At 42.4% G+C, this 15410-nt stretch overlaps 2 protein-coding genes across 2 annotated transcripts; both read left to right on the plus strand.

Annotated features, from left to right (window-relative positions):
• The first annotated feature begins 128 nt into the window (after positions 1–128).
• On the plus strand, positions 129–8758 carry ctsz.S (cathepsin Z S homeolog). The gene is given in 6 exon segments (NM_001094632.2): positions 129–268; positions 4443–4606; positions 5395–5574; positions 5800–5950; positions 6120–6285; positions 7686–8758. Coding segments are annotated over 6 exon segments (891 nt in total). The 5' UTR covers positions 129–152; the 3' UTR covers positions 7800–8758.
• A 2535-nt stretch (positions 8759–11293) lies between these two features.
• Positions 11294–15033, plus strand: LOC108702642 (E3 ubiquitin/ISG15 ligase TRIM25). The gene is made up of 3 exons (XM_041578900.1): positions 11294–11718; positions 11813–12313; positions 12629–15033. Exons 2-3 carry the CDS (start codon positions 11815–11817, stop codon positions 13726–13728), a joined length of 1599 nt encoding a protein of 532 aa, XP_041434834.1. The 5' UTR covers positions 11294–11718; positions 11813–11814; the 3' UTR covers positions 13729–15033.
• The last annotated feature ends 377 nt before the right edge of the window (positions 15034–15410 follow it).

The raw sequence follows: 15410 nt of genomic DNA on the forward strand, positions 1-15410 counted from the left end.
CAGGGCCAGGACTGCACAAACAAATATGCAAATGGTGCACTGTCCCTTTAAGAGGAGGGAGTACAACCCAGTGAGTCAGCACAATGGGAAGTTCAGTTCCTTCTCTGCAACCCTGTCCCCTCCTTGTCAGTCACATGAATCTCTGTCCCATCATGGCCAGGCTGTTATTGCTGCTCTTTTCCCTTATCTCCTGGGTCAGTGGGGGGCTCTACTTCCAGCAGGGGCAGCACTGTTACAAGCCCCCACTCAAAAGGCACCCAGGAATCAGGTAAGTACCCTCTCCCCAAAACTGCCTCTGTGTGTGTCTTTGTTTGTGTGTCTTTGTATATGTATGTGTGTGTCTTTGTTTGTGTGTCTTTGTATATGTATGTGTGTGTCTTTGTTTGTGTGTCTTTGTATATGTATGTGTGTGTCTTTGTGTGTGTGTCTATAGCAGTGATTGGTACAGAAAACCCAGTGTGTGTGTGGGGGGGTCTCTTCTGTGACTTCTCTGCTGCACTCATATCAGGGGCTGAAGATGCTCTGCCATGGAAGAGGGGCTGCTAACTGCAGAATGATCCAAAAGAGCGAGATTTCAGGTGGAAACAGAGGGAAATCACGAGAGACAGAGAAAAAGAGACAGACCAGACAGACAAAGATCAGGAGAGACAGAGCAGCGAGAGAGAGAGAGTTAAAGGAATTGGAGCAAGACAGACAGAGGAGGAAAGAAAGAAAGAAGAGGGAGAGAGATGGTCACATGACTGTTTATTTCATTCCTGTCCGTGATTCTTTGTTGCACTTGCAGGAAACATTACTTCCTGGGTAACATCCATTTCTTACCCCGGTTGTTATTTCCAATCTGTGCCAGCCTCAATAGAGAATCCCTATTCACTACCCACCCTGAGGAATCATGGAAACCTACTGAGATTGTCACTAACCCTGCCTTATTTTAATGCTATGTAATTTATCTAAAGTATTGTAAGTGCTTGGGGATAGGGAAAGAGATTCTGCAAATAATAATAACCGAACTGGAGAGGCTGTACATTCCTCGGCATTGCCAATACATCAATTGAGGATAGCGACCTCCTCCATGAACTTTCCTCTATGAGACCTATTCCTGGGGGGTACAGCTGTCGTTAAACTACAACTCTCTCCACTTCTTGCTTTAACCCTCTCTGTATGCTGAGTGCAGGGAAAAGGAATTTGCGACTACAAAACAAAAGTGGAAAATATTATGGTTATCTTCCCCTTTAATTACTGTTGAAGATTTTATGGGGCATTCCCAAAGCAACGGGAACCCCCACATGGTCACACTATTAGTTTCACATGAGATGGAGGGTCTAAATCACAGGATTACCCGAGGAATAGGGAAGTTGCTGTTATTTTGGTTTCAGTAAAGCAGAATCACGTGGTGCCGTATCTGTTAATCTCTTATTAGTACTTTACCGTAGCAGACTCCCCTCCCCCACTTCCTTGCCAATGATATTGAAACTCTGTCCATGACCGGTACAGGGATTACAAACTGACCAACAGCACAGATGTATTTGTTTTGCTATACCCAGCGTACAACCCCCAGTGTCTCTCAATAAATGTATATGATGATACATCGTGTGGCCCTACTATCGTGTGATCTGGTGTATGGGGGAGGGGGGTTTACTAGGAGGAAGTGATACATCATCATGTTCAGTCTTGTGATTTTTGTTTGGTTATTACCACATGCACCAGTCACTGACATGATGCAACAGCTCTGTCTCTAAATTGACCTGCAAATCAACCCATGTTGGGCTGTGACTTCAGAAAGGCAGTATGTGAGACAGTAGGGCAGGATGGAGACAGTAAAACAAAGTGGAGACAGTAGGGAAACAAGGTTAAATGGGAGGTAAAGTCTAAAATAGAATAAGGCTAGAAATGCTGTATTTTGTACACTAAACATTAACTTGAACTTACTGCACCACAAGCCGAATCAAACAAATAATTTATGCTTTCAAAGTTGGCCACAGGGGGTCACCATCTTGTTACTTTGTTAAACATCTTAGCAAGACCAAGACTGTGCACATGCTCAGTGCTCAAAACAGCACAAGTCAAATAATATCTGCCAGAAGCCGATACAGCAAGACTGATTAATAATCAGAATATATAGACTGCACTGGGTCCTGTGTTGTCATGTAATCTAATGTGAATTTTATAGTTTTTGTATTGTTTAATACAAACTTTCTCCAACTCTGCAGAACCAGTGGCTGCAGCAAAATAATCCTCCAAATAGAATCCCAGTTTATCTGTTTAAATCTGGTTCCGTGATCTTTGTCCCTGCAGCTGGAGTTGGAAACAGTAAAGGGGATGTAAAGGCAAAAATAAAATCCAATTCAAATCTCTACACAGTCGCCGACTGCTCTATTGGGAAACAAACAAAGCTGCTTGAGTTCTGCATGGCTGGGAAGTAAGGCGGGGGCTCCCCCTGCTGTTCATAAGTATGATTGTTTCCCTGCAGAGCAGTTGGGGACAGTCTGACAATTCCTATCCACAGCAGTAAATGAAGGGAGAATTTCACTGCATACTGTCAGGTTTCTTATAAAAATGGTATACAGTTTTTAATTGAAGTATATTTCATTACAGAAAGTAAAAATGGGATTTTATTATTTTGCTTTTACATGCCCTTTAAAGGGTAAGAAAACTTTTAAAATAAGTGAATGTAAAATTGATGAGGGTGCTAGCTATTATAGGGACTTTTGCAATGTACATTCATTGTTTATTTTTCTTAAATTCCAAGATATTAAAGGATACATGTGCTGTTGATTTGAATGAGTTTTGTTACAACAGCACCACCTGCTGGTCATTTTACCACCAGTCTGACCACCAAGTAGTCAAGGGAGTTGTCAGGAGAAAGAAAGAGGCTGCTCTGATGTTCTTCTGCTTAGGAAAAAAAATATAATTTCTCAAAAAATTACCAGCAAGTGGCACTGTTGTAACAAAACTCATTCATGTTAACAGTACACATATCCCTTAATATCTTGGAGTTAAAAAAACATAAATAACGAATGTACATTGCAAAATTTCTTAGAATAGCCCCTTCATCAATTTTACATTCACTTATTTTAAAGGTTTATTTATCCTGTAAAGTATGGTTTATATAATACACAAAAGCCATGAATATCTTGTAAATGATATCCTTAGTAGAGATGTCATCAGTTATAAACAGTGAGTAGTGATGTTATTTCTGTCATAGGACTCTTGTGTATTATAATAAATAAAGTACCCCCTGTTGCAAAATATGAGGATATTAGAAGTTACCTCGGAGTTCCATGACGTGTATATAAACACTCGGACTTCAGCCTCATGTTTTTATATGGTCATGAAACTCCTCGGTAACTTATAATATCCTTATAATTGACAAGAGGGAGTACTTTATTGACTATATCATTTTGTTGAGCCTTAAGGTGGCCATACACGGGCCGATAAAAGCTACAGACAGACCGAGTCGGCAGCTTATTGGCCCGTGTATGGGGGCCCCCGACGGGCTTCCCCGATCGAGATCTGGCCGAAAGTCGGCCAGATCTCGATCAGATGGGGTTAAAAATCCCTTCGGATCGCGGCCGCATCTGTTCGTTGATGCGGTCCCGCGATCCGACCGCCCGTTTGCGAACGCTAGGATCCGATCATGGAGCCCTAGGGCCCACGATCGGATCAGCCCGATATTGCCCACCTCAAGGTGGGTATATCGGAGGGAAATCCGCTCGTTTGGCGACATCGCCAAACGAGCGGATCTATCCATGTATGGCCACCTTTAGACCCATAAAAGAAATTGTAAGGGGGAAACTACAGTGGTTTGGTGGGAAAGGGAGGGGTTACAAGGAGTGACCCTCTCATTACAAAGAGGGGTGCCACCTTTTCTAGAAAAACATACCTGCCTATTTTTATCTTTCATCCCATAATATTGACCTCAAGTATCACTTTTACTGGTCAGTACTAAGTAAGCAGAACCCCCCAGGCTGTTTTAATCTTTTGATATGGAATAAAGTGGTGACCCCTTAACCCAATAGGCCCCATTTATTAACCCAATGGTCACCTGGGCCCCCTGAGCAATGGACCCTGTCACCAAATAGAATGGGGCCTTAATAAAAATAAAAAATGGTTGTCACCATTATACGAATGGTGACAACCCTAATCTATGCAGCCACATCCTAAATATGCCAAACCCCAACCATAATTAGCAAAGACCCACCCACCACAAACCCAACCCCCTTCTTGAGGACTGAAGGCTCCTGTATGGGTTTGCCTTTGTTAGAAGGTGAACTGTCCCTTTAAGGGCATCTGTGCCAACTCAAATGTACTAACACCCATTGGCACAAATATCCATATAAGGAGCTTTTAGAGGTTCAAGGAACATCACTCAATGTATTGCTTTAATCTGGATCTTAATGGGTCACTCACTGTTTCTTTAACCAGAACTTTCTGCCAATCCGTAGGAACTACCAGCGGCCGCACGAATACATCTCGGTGTCGGACCTGCCAAAAGCCTGGGACTGGCGCAATGTGAATGGAACAAACTATGTCAGCACCACCCGCAACCAGCACATCCCCCAGTATTGTGGCTCCTGCTGGGCTCATGGGAGCACTAGTGCCATGGCAGGTACCTACCTAAATATTCCCTGTATATGCCAATATATCTATAAGAACATATCTTATTTCATACACAGTGCCTTCCCATATTGATTTGTGGGTGCTGCCATACCACATATGTGTTACCTGTTTTTACTACAGGTACAGGATCCGTTATCCAGAAACCCGTTATTCAAAAAGCTCTGAATTACGGAAAGGTCATCTCCCTTAGATGCCATTATGAACACATAATTCAGATTTTAAAAAATGATTCCCTTTAATAAAACAGAACCTTGTACTTGATCCCAACTAAGATATAATTAATCCTTATTGGAAGCAAAACCAGCCTATTGGGTTTATTTAATGTTTACATGATTTTCTAGTAGACTAAGGGCTCTTACAGACGAGCGTTTTTAGCTGCGCTCCCCTGCATCTGCTTACATGCGTCTGTGTGAGTACAGCCACATTGAAAATAACTCAGCGCGTCTACTCCTGCGCTCCCCTGCGGCTGAACGCATGAAACCGGAACGCAGGGGAGCGCAGCTAAAAACGCTCGTCTGTAAGAGCCCTTAAAGTATGAAGATCCAAATAATGGAAAGATCTGTTATCCGGGGACCCCAGGTCCTGAGCATTCTGGATTGTACTGTTTCATTAGGCTTGGTAAGCAATATGGCAGCACCTGATCTGAATAAAGGAAATTAAGTTGTTCCTTTATTCTCTATCTAAAGGGTAAATAAACTATTCATGAATAGGGTTTATTGTTGCCCCTGTGTTGGGAAGAGATGGTACAGATTGGGACCTTGTGTTTTCTGTTTGCAGACAGGATTAATATCAAGCGCAATGGGGTGTGGCCCTCGGCTTACCTATCTGTTCAGCACGTCATTGATTGTGCCAATGCAGGGTCCTGCGAGGGAGGAGACCACGGAGGTGTCTGGGAGTATGCAAACAGTCACGGGATTCCTGACGAGACCTGCAACAACTACCAAGCCAAAGACCAAAGTGAGACTTGGTGTTGTTTCTGGGAATTAAAACCCATTCAGATCTCAGCTTGGGTGGTGCTAATAATATAATATTTTTCTTTTTTTCCCTTCCACAGTAACTGAGTGTCCATTCTGTATCTATACAAATTTGGGAGCTGCCATGTAGCTTCTTTCCTCCCTCAGATATAAATGCAAATATACAGATAAAGTAATGAGATGTTTTTTTTCTCTCAATTCCTGCCAGAATGCGACACGTTTAACCAGTGCGGCACGTGTGTGACCTTCGGGAAGTGCTTCAACATCTCCAATTACACTCTGTGGAAGGTGGGAGACTTTGGGTCAGTCAGCGGGAGAGAAAAGATGATGGCGGAAATCTACAAAAATGGACCAATCAGGTAGAGAGCTTGCCCCTGTTATTAAAGTTATCTGGTTCCTTCCCTGGGTCAGAGAATGTTTTCCACCTGCTGGAGGACATGCGGAATTGCAGCTCTAAGGAATGGCTGGTGCTTCCCCTGAGAGACATAAAAAACAACTGTAACCCTTTCCCCTTGTGCTTTTTTGCAGCTGTGGGATAATGGCCACAGAGAAACTAGATGCCTACACAGGGGGTCTCTATGCGGAGTTTCAGCCTAGAGCAATGATCAATCACATTGTCTCCGTGGCTGGATGGGGATTGGATGAGAACGGAGTGGAATACTGGATTGTGCGAAATTCGTGGGGGGAGCCCTGGGTGAGAAACATTCTTATGCTGTCTCTTATTAGGCATAAACCACTTATATCCCTCAAGATCTTGTTGTAACTACTAGGGATGCATCGAATCCAGGATTGGGTTCGGGATTCGGCCAGGATCCAGCCTTTTTCAGCAGGATTCGGCCGAATCCTTCTGCCCGGCCGAACATATGCAAATTAGGGATGAGTGGGAAATCACGTGACTTTTTGTAAAAAAATGTTTTCCCCTTCATACCCCTAATTTGCATATGCAAATTAGGATTCCGTTCAGTATTCGGCCAAATCTTTTGCGATGGATTCAGGGGTTCGGTTAAATCCAAAAAAGTGCATTCGGTGCATCCCTAGTAACTACAACTCTCAGAATCCTCTTGGCAGCCTGCCACTGTGCAGGGAGTTGTAGTTTAAAGGTCTCTTAATGTTTTTTTTTAAATGGCCGCTAGTACACCCCAAAAATAATCACAAGGAATGCTAAGACTTGTAGTTCTTCTGTTCTGTGTAAAATACACCCAGAATTACAGTCTTTAAGGGACTAAATCCAATACAGCCCTTTAAAGGGGTTGCTCACCTTCCAACACTTTTTTCAGTTCAGTTAGTTTCAGATAGTTCACCAGAAATAAAGACTTTTTCCAATTACTTTCTATTTTCTAAGTAGGCCTGTTTCCCTAATATTGAAGTGTAAAGTGTAATTTTTCACCTTCTTGGGCTCTGGGAGGGAGGGGGGGTCGCCGACCCTGTAAACTGTTCTAAATTGATACATTTAGTGATACATTTCTTATCCTTATCCCTGCTGAGCAGAATCCCTGAGTTTTATGAGATGTTGCTAAGAAATGTTACAGTTATAAAAAAAAAAAAACACCAGACAAAGGGACATTAAACTTAACTTAGATTTTGGAAAAACAGTAAAAAAAAAAAATATATATATATATATATATTTCAATTGAAAAAAAGCCTTTATTTCTAGTAGGAATGCACAATCCACTATATGGGGAATCCTTGGTGAAAGATTTGGCCGAATACCGAACCGAATCCTAATTTGCATATGCAAATTAGGGTCAGGAAAGGAAAAGTGGGAAAAAATGTCTTTAGTGACGGAAAGTCACGGGATTTCCCTACTGCCCCTAATTTACATATGCAAATTAGGATTCGGTTCGGCCAGGCCGAATCCTGTTGAAAAAGCCCGAATCCTGAACCGAATCCTGTATTCGGTGCATCCCTAATTTCTAGAGAAGAATCTGAAAACAACTCCACTGAAAAGATGTTTGAAAGGGGAACAACCCCTTTAAATTAGGGGCTCCATATGTGCAGCACTGGAGCTGTCATGGAATGCAACTCCCGGCATCCTTGTTTCATGTTTGTTTAAGTTATATATACATTTCCTAACATGTGTGTTTCCCTCTGCAGGGAGAGAGGGGCTGGCTGCGCATAGTCACCAGTGCGTACAAGGGAGGCAAGGGGGCCGACTACAACCTGGCTATTGAAGAGGACTGTGCATACGGTGACCCCATTCTCCCATAATGAAGGAGCAAGAAGCTTCCAGCCACTGTCAGAACAACTCCCCGCAGCCACCTATGCCTTGGATTCTTTATGAGTTATGTCCTCTTATCGAGGGCTTCGCTTTAGGACAAATGCAGTGTCTGGGTTTTACTGCAGAATTTTTTAGCAGAGTAAAATGTTACTGACTCAGGGGTTATAGGGGCCTGAGGGCATCTCCAGGTACATGGGGATAACTGTGGGTGCAGGACCAGTGTTTATTGGCTAAACAGACACTTTTTCTTGGCCCAGACTAGAGTCTGACTTGATTATTAGCACTGGCTGCATGGGACAGGGCAAATTCACATGTTTCTGATCACTTAATTGCACTGATTTACTGAATCTTTTTTTTATTGTGATTATAGTTGATTTTATTTCCTGACGCTGCTTGGATTAGGGGCATTGGGGGCCACAGAATAATGCAAACTCCATTTGCCTCAGTTACTATGCAACAACCCGCCATATTTTTGCATTTGCATGCTCCCTTTCATGTTGCCTCTATTTGCAACCAAGCGACCCATATGCTTTGCATACAAAGAAAATCCCTGAATGGAAAGCGTTTTTTAGGAGGTTTGTCCCCCACGGTAGGCGCAGATTTAACAGCGGGTGACAAACCTCCCCGTCTGCCACAGCCCTTAAACTCAGCGACCTCAGAAGAATGGAAAGTGCCACATCTGCTGAACGATTCCACTTTTCTAAAACTGAAAGTACAACTGAGACCACAGTTGAGACTGCTGGGAAGTTTATTTTCTTAATTATCAATTGCGACCAGCATAGCCAGCAATAGAAGGGTTAATGTTGGATGAGCGGCTCGCTGAGCAAGGATTTAACTGCTGCCAATGAATAATCCTATAGATTTAGCATTTGTTCAGGGATGAAAGGGAAACTTAAATGCACCGCAAGTGATTTTGTGTTTTCCTAAATAAAATGCTACTGCTAAAGAATCCTTATCAGTTCTATTTGTGGATACCAACAAAAACAAAAATCTGGGGGTTGTTCATTTCCTTTTTTTAATATTATGTTATATACATTTTCTTTCAAAGGTGTTTTATTTACTGATTTACACTGAGTCCTGACTATGTGAGAGCTGACTATTATATACTTTCAGTGGTTTATGCAGTCAGGACAAGCAGTGAAAGCAACAGCAAGGGACAGACAGATGCTATTTTTTTTATACTATTATAATTTTATATATTATTTTATATATTATACTATACTATTATACTTTATTTCACACACTATTTCACTAATGAACCTGCCTGGAGCACCCCAGGGACACATTGAATGTTATAAATCAAATATAGGTAAAGACTTCACTTGTTGTTCTCAAAGTATCCGGTTCATCAACACAGAGCCAGGTTTCGCCACACATCCTTGACTTTACAAATTGCTAAATATTACTCTGGAGCAGGGTCGGGACAGTGGGAAAAAAACGGGCCAGATCCGCACCTTACGCTGCTTTACTTTTTCCTGCATGGGTGCACTTCTGGTGGCGTGCAGACGCACTTCCACTTGAATGCACCAGCACTTCTGTCCAACCCCACACAGGCTTCCATCCAAGTGTGCCGGCCTGGGGGCCCCTGAAACTGCAGCCCCGGTGGACCTCAGGGGCCCCAGGCCCAGCCCGACCCTGCTCTGGAGAACCTTTGCAACCAAACAGTGATCCTTTATTAAATGTGCATTACATGTTTCGGATCAAAAAGATCCTTCCTCAGGTGCTTATTTAACACAAGCACCTGAGGAAGGATCTTTTTGATCCAAAACATGTAGTGCACACTTAATAAAGAATCCCTGTTTGGTTGCAATAGTTCTCCACAACCACAGTGTAATAACATCTACAAATAATTCATATAATGTAACATTCAAAGTTTTGAATATTACATTATATGAATTATTTGTGAAGTTAGTTTGTCAATGGCAAATGCCTCCTGTACCACGATTATGGACTATGTATCAGCAGGGGGAACGTGTGACTAAGTGCATTACTAAGTGACTAAGTGATGTTTGATCGCTAGATGGGGTAGTAGATTACTGAAAAATGTAGATGTTATTACACTAAACACTAAAGGAATCCCTGGAAAGTTCTAAAGAACTAAAGTAAGTATAAAATTAAAGGGGAGAACGGCCAAGGGGTACAAAGCAGGTCAGAAGGGAAAACAGTACGGATGCACCAAATCCACTATTTTGGATTCGGCCTAACCCCCGAATCCATCATGAAGGATTCGGCCGAATACCGAACCGGATCCAAACCCTAATTTGCATATGCAAATTAGGGGTGGGAAGGAGAAAACATTTTTACTTCCTTGTTTTGTGACAAAAAGTCACATGATTTCCATCTCTGCCCCTAATTTGCATATCCAAATTAGGATTCGGTTCGGCTGGACAGAAGGATTCGGCGAATCCTGCTGAAGAAGGCCAAATCCTGGCGAATCCCGAATTCGGTGCATCCCTAGAAAACAGCTGGAAACCAAGTTGAGGAGCCTCAGGCTCTTGTCTCAGTCAACAAGTACACTAGTTATCCAGAATGAAACTGATGTTATAGCTCAGAATACAACAAAAGGAGACCAGTGAGAAAGGATTGACTCAGGTTAGTGCCCCGGTGAGTGCCAGTTAGGGCCAAAGTGGTGTAGCATTGCAATTTGCCCTCTGCCCCCTGATATGGGGTGTGTGGAGCCCTTTTGAAGATGAAGGTACTGGGCACAGGTTCAGAGTGGTGCCTGGTCCCGGACGCAAAAGAAGCAAGTTGTTGAGCCCCTTAGTACTCTTGCACTTACTGTGTACTTGGAATACCAGGGCCTATTTTGACTCAGCCCTGATTCTCACTTCCTGTTTTGTCATTTCCTGTGTGTTGTTTGGCCTTGGTTGTTAACCTCAGCTTGGTTTGGGGCCAGTTTTGTAGATAAGGTGGCTTCTAATATCCTCATATTTATTTATTCAAATACACAAGTTTGTGAGTGGTGTGACAGAAATGACATCACTAAGAACCATTCATAAAGACAGTATTTACAGAACTTTCATGGCTCTTGTGCATTATAAAAATATTTCTAATAAACCCAAAAGTACTTAAACATACACTAAAAGGATTTTATTAAAAGTCGAAGAGTAAAGACTTCAAAAATAAATCAAAATACTTTATTAGAAGCCCACGTTTTAGTTGCTAACAGTGACCTTTCTGAAGGGCAGCAACAGGGGCGTTTCAGGCATTAAAGCCATCTGAGGCTGAATTGCTGGAGCATAGAGCGAAATTGCGCTGTCTGCGCTAAAAAAGCTGAATTTCTGAAGTACTGTCTCTTTAAAAAAACTTCGACTTCAATACTTCGCCAAATTAAACCTGCCAAAGTGCTATGTTAGCCAATGGGGACCTCCTAGAGCATTTTTCTACGTTTTTGGAAGTCGAAGTAAAATCGTTCGATCAATCACTGAAATCCTTCGAACAATTTTACTTCTACCGCAAGATACCCAAATTTAATGAAAAAAACTTCGACTTCGATATTCGAAGTATTTTATTTCGATGGTCAAATTTCGAAGTATTTTTAACTTTGAAATTCAACCCTTGATAAATCTGCCCCTAGATGTGCCAGTAAGATCGGCGTAGAAAATGGATTCAAAACACTGCATTAAGCCCAGGGGGGTCAGTAAATTCACTGCCTCAGGGCAGAAGGTTGGACATATCAGGAAAGCATGGGGTTAATCTGGTGACAGAACTGAAGTAAACTAAGAAAAGTGACAGGTGGAAAGAGATAAAGCAAAGTATCAAGTGCAAAGTCTTTTAGGTACAAAGTCAAGGAATCAACGTTGTCCTTTCCTATCAAGGAAACCTGCCTCTATCTCCTGTTATTCTGAATTTGCAGAGAAGAACCTCTTTATTCCTTGTATAACCCTGCTGCAGTGTGATTACAGTAAGGTGAGAGATTCATTGTGATACTCCCCTGTGAAACGGGCAGTAGATTAAGCTCAACTGAAAACATTAACTTTTCTTTCCCTGTTCATTCGTTCAGCAATGGCGGCTGCTAATCTAAGAGATGAACTGAACTGCTCCATCTGCCTGAGCATTTATACTGATCCTGTATCCCTGCCGTGTGGCCATAACTTCTGCCGGAACTGCATTGGGAGAACATGGGACATCCAGGAGGATACTTTTCTTGAAACACCTTCTTGTCCTGAATGTAGAAGGAGATTTAAAGGGAGATCTGGACTGACAACAGACTGGAAGCTGCGCGGCATAGTGGAGCAATTCCTTTCTACTCACCCAGAGCAGGATGGAACTGGGATCTTCTGCACTTACTGTGTCCATTCCCCTGTACCTGCTGCTAAATCCTGTCTGCAGTGTGAGGTCTCCATGTGTGATGCCCATGTGAGAGTGCATAGCAAGTCAGCAGAACACGTCTTAACTGAACCAACTGCATCTCTGGGGAACAGAAAATGCTCTGCACACAATGAGCTCCTAAAGTATTACTGCTGTGAAGATGGTGCCTGTATCTGTGTGTCCTGCTGCCTGGCTGGAGAACACAGGGATAATGGCAAAACTCGCACACCCAGGCCTTAAAAGCTCCGCCAGGTGCTCAGTTGCTTGGAAGGATCGGCACCCTCCTCAATCAATAGAAAAAGAAAGCAATGGCACTCACAGCATATTCAAGCAGGATAAACCTTGCGTATGTTTATTTGCACACGATGCAACATTTCGGGGTGGTCCCCTTTGTCAAGCATCATTGCTTGACAAAGGGGACCACCCCGAAACGTTGCATCGTGTGCAAATAAACATACGCAAGGTTTATCCTGCTTGAATATGCTGTGAGTGCCATTGCTTTCTTTTTCTGGAGAACACAGGGGCCACAGGGTGGAGCTGCTGAATGAGGCCTCTGAGAAGAAGAAAGAGAAACTGAGGAATGTTTTGGAGAAACTGGGCCCAGAGAGAAAGGAGACTGAGAGAAGAGCTCAGAGGCTGCAGGAACACAGGAGAGAAGTGTCAGAAAAGGCAGTAGATGAGACAGAGAGAATCAGTGCCCTATTTAGAGACATTAGGGAACAGCTGGAAGCCCTAGAGAAGCGACTCCTGAGTGACATCTCCAGGCAGAACGAGGAGCTTTCCCTCCAACTTTGGGAACTAATCCAGCAGCTGGAAATAAAGAAGAATGAGCTGTCCAGGAAGATCCGTCACATTGAGGAGTTGTGCAACATGGCAGATCCACTCACGGTCCTACAGGAAAGGGAATCAGATGGAACTGCCTTTTGTGGGGCTGAGGGGGCAGATAACGAGGACAGAGAGAGAGATGATATAAACGACCCTGTTGTAGGGGATCTGGATGTGGATCTGATCTCAGAGACATTACTCACAGGCTTATCTGGGATAGTGACTGGGGTAAAGGCAAAACTGATCCCTGGACAGGAGGCTACAGACCTATTATTGGATACAAACACTGCGGGGAATCATGTATCTATATCAGGGGACAGGAAATCTGCATCTTGCTCACATACAGGCCAGTGTCACCCACAATCCTCAGAGAGGTTTCAGTATCCTCAGGTTTTAAGCACCAGGAGTTTTCGCTCAGGGCGACATTACTGGGAAGTGGAGGTCAGTGAATTGGGTCAGTGGAGGGTAGGGGTGGCTTATCCCAGTACAGATAAGGGAGGGGATCAATCATGCATTGGAAATAATAAGAAGTCCTGGTGTTTGTGTGGCTTTAGTAATTATAACTATACAGTGAAACATGAAGGTAAAACAACAAATTTACCCCATTCCCCTTCCTGCAGAAGAATCAGAATCTCACTGGACTATGAGGCCGGACGTCTGTCCTTTTATGAGCTGAGTGAACCAGTCAGACACTTACACACCTTCACTGCCTCCTTCACGGAGCCCCTTCATGCTGCATTCTTTTTGTGGGGGATTAGTTCATGGGTGAGAATCATTAGTTAGGGCACGGCCCACTGCCAAACCTGTTCCAAAATCTGCCCTTTGATGCCAGGAAGTGATGGGGCCTTATTTATGTTGGGCAAAGACATGGCTTCAATTTTAATTAATTAACTCTTTGCCCCTGGAATAATTCCTTAAATACTCATATAAATCATTTTTTAGAGAAAATGAGAGTCACAGGTTGGGCACATTGTGTACCTAACGTAATAACATAAATTGATGGATTCATCTCAAGGAATTAGTAGCGCCTGTAAACCAGGTTTAATATTTCAGCTCTGGGATATTCCCAGTATAATCTCTGTATTTCCATTCTGATCACTTGGCTTTTAGTGCATCTTCAAAACAAATAATTATCCGTGATTTTCAATTACCTTCTTTTTTTTTGCAGCCAGCGCACCCAGCAGCAGACGGGTTAATGTTAATAATTCATATTATATTTTATATTTGAGGATGTCCTGAAGTGCAGGGCAGTAATTGCTGCTAAAGCCCTGAAATGATCATGTAGCTTTAGGACCTTTTGATTTTCTATGGAGATAAGTCCCGACTTGTAAACACAAATAATTGTACTAAATATGATTATTGACAATAATAATGTTTATGGTGAAGATTAAAGGGATTGTGTCGTGATTTTTATGATGCCTTTTTTTATATCCAAATTACAATGCAGAGATTTCCAATCACATCCATCTCTCAACCGCTAAAAGGCTTGGAGTAGCCCTGTTATTAGAAACACAAAAATAAGGAACACCCTACAGTCTTCAGCTCTGTGAATTTAGATTATGGGCCCAACAAAGTGCCACACAGGCCTATTTCGGCCCAGAAGGCAGTCGTGCCTTCCCATAGAACTATGCAACAGTCACAGAGATACTATCACTTGTTTAATGATATCCCAAGGACTGAGATTGCTTAGAAGACAAAAATCCAGATTTCATATCCTTATATTTACAACTCTGCTTTTTTTACTTTCACTTTGCAAAATCTCACATGGAGCTCAGCTCAATGATTTTACAATGCACCAGTGTTAAAGTCTCTGCTATTATCCGAAGGACAGAAAAGAGAAGTATATAGAGAAGTATGGCTCCCCCTAGTGCTTATGTAGCATACAGTTTATGAATAAACGATAGGTAATTCTAAACGGTTCCCTTTTTTTAAGCATCCAACTCAAAAGATGTTTTAATTCTGCTTCTTACACATAGGGGCAGTTTTATCAAGGGTCGTGAATTCGAGGGAGTTTTCTGAGTAAAAATTTTTTTTTGGATACTTCGACCATCGAATAGGATACTATGACTTCGAATTTACTTTTGGCGAAGTATTGAAGTTGAAGATTTTTACTTCAAATCGAAGTCACTTAAACCTGCCGAATTGCTGTTTAGCCTATGTGGGACCTCCTGTGTGCTTTGCTAAGTTTTTTCAAGTCGAAGGATTTTTTGGGAAAATGGTACGATTGTAGGATAAAATCGTTCAATTTGAAGTACGATTGTACTACGATCGTAATATGATCGTACGATGTATAAAATCCTCCGACTTCGAATGTCGGAGGATTCTATTCGATGGTCGAATTTCTACGTTTTTTCTACTTCGAAATTCGACCCTTAATAAATCTGCCCCATAATAATGTTTATCCCTCAGTTCTCTCCACTAACGTTTATACACACATTCCTTTAACCAGTTAGTGGGATGCACAG

Source organism: Xenopus laevis, chromosome 9_10S (assembly GCF_017654675.1).
Source record: "Xenopus laevis strain J_2021 chromosome 9_10S, Xenopus_laevis_v10.1, whole genome shotgun sequence".
Taxonomy (NCBI): domain Eukaryota; kingdom Metazoa; phylum Chordata; class Amphibia; order Anura; family Pipidae; genus Xenopus; species Xenopus laevis.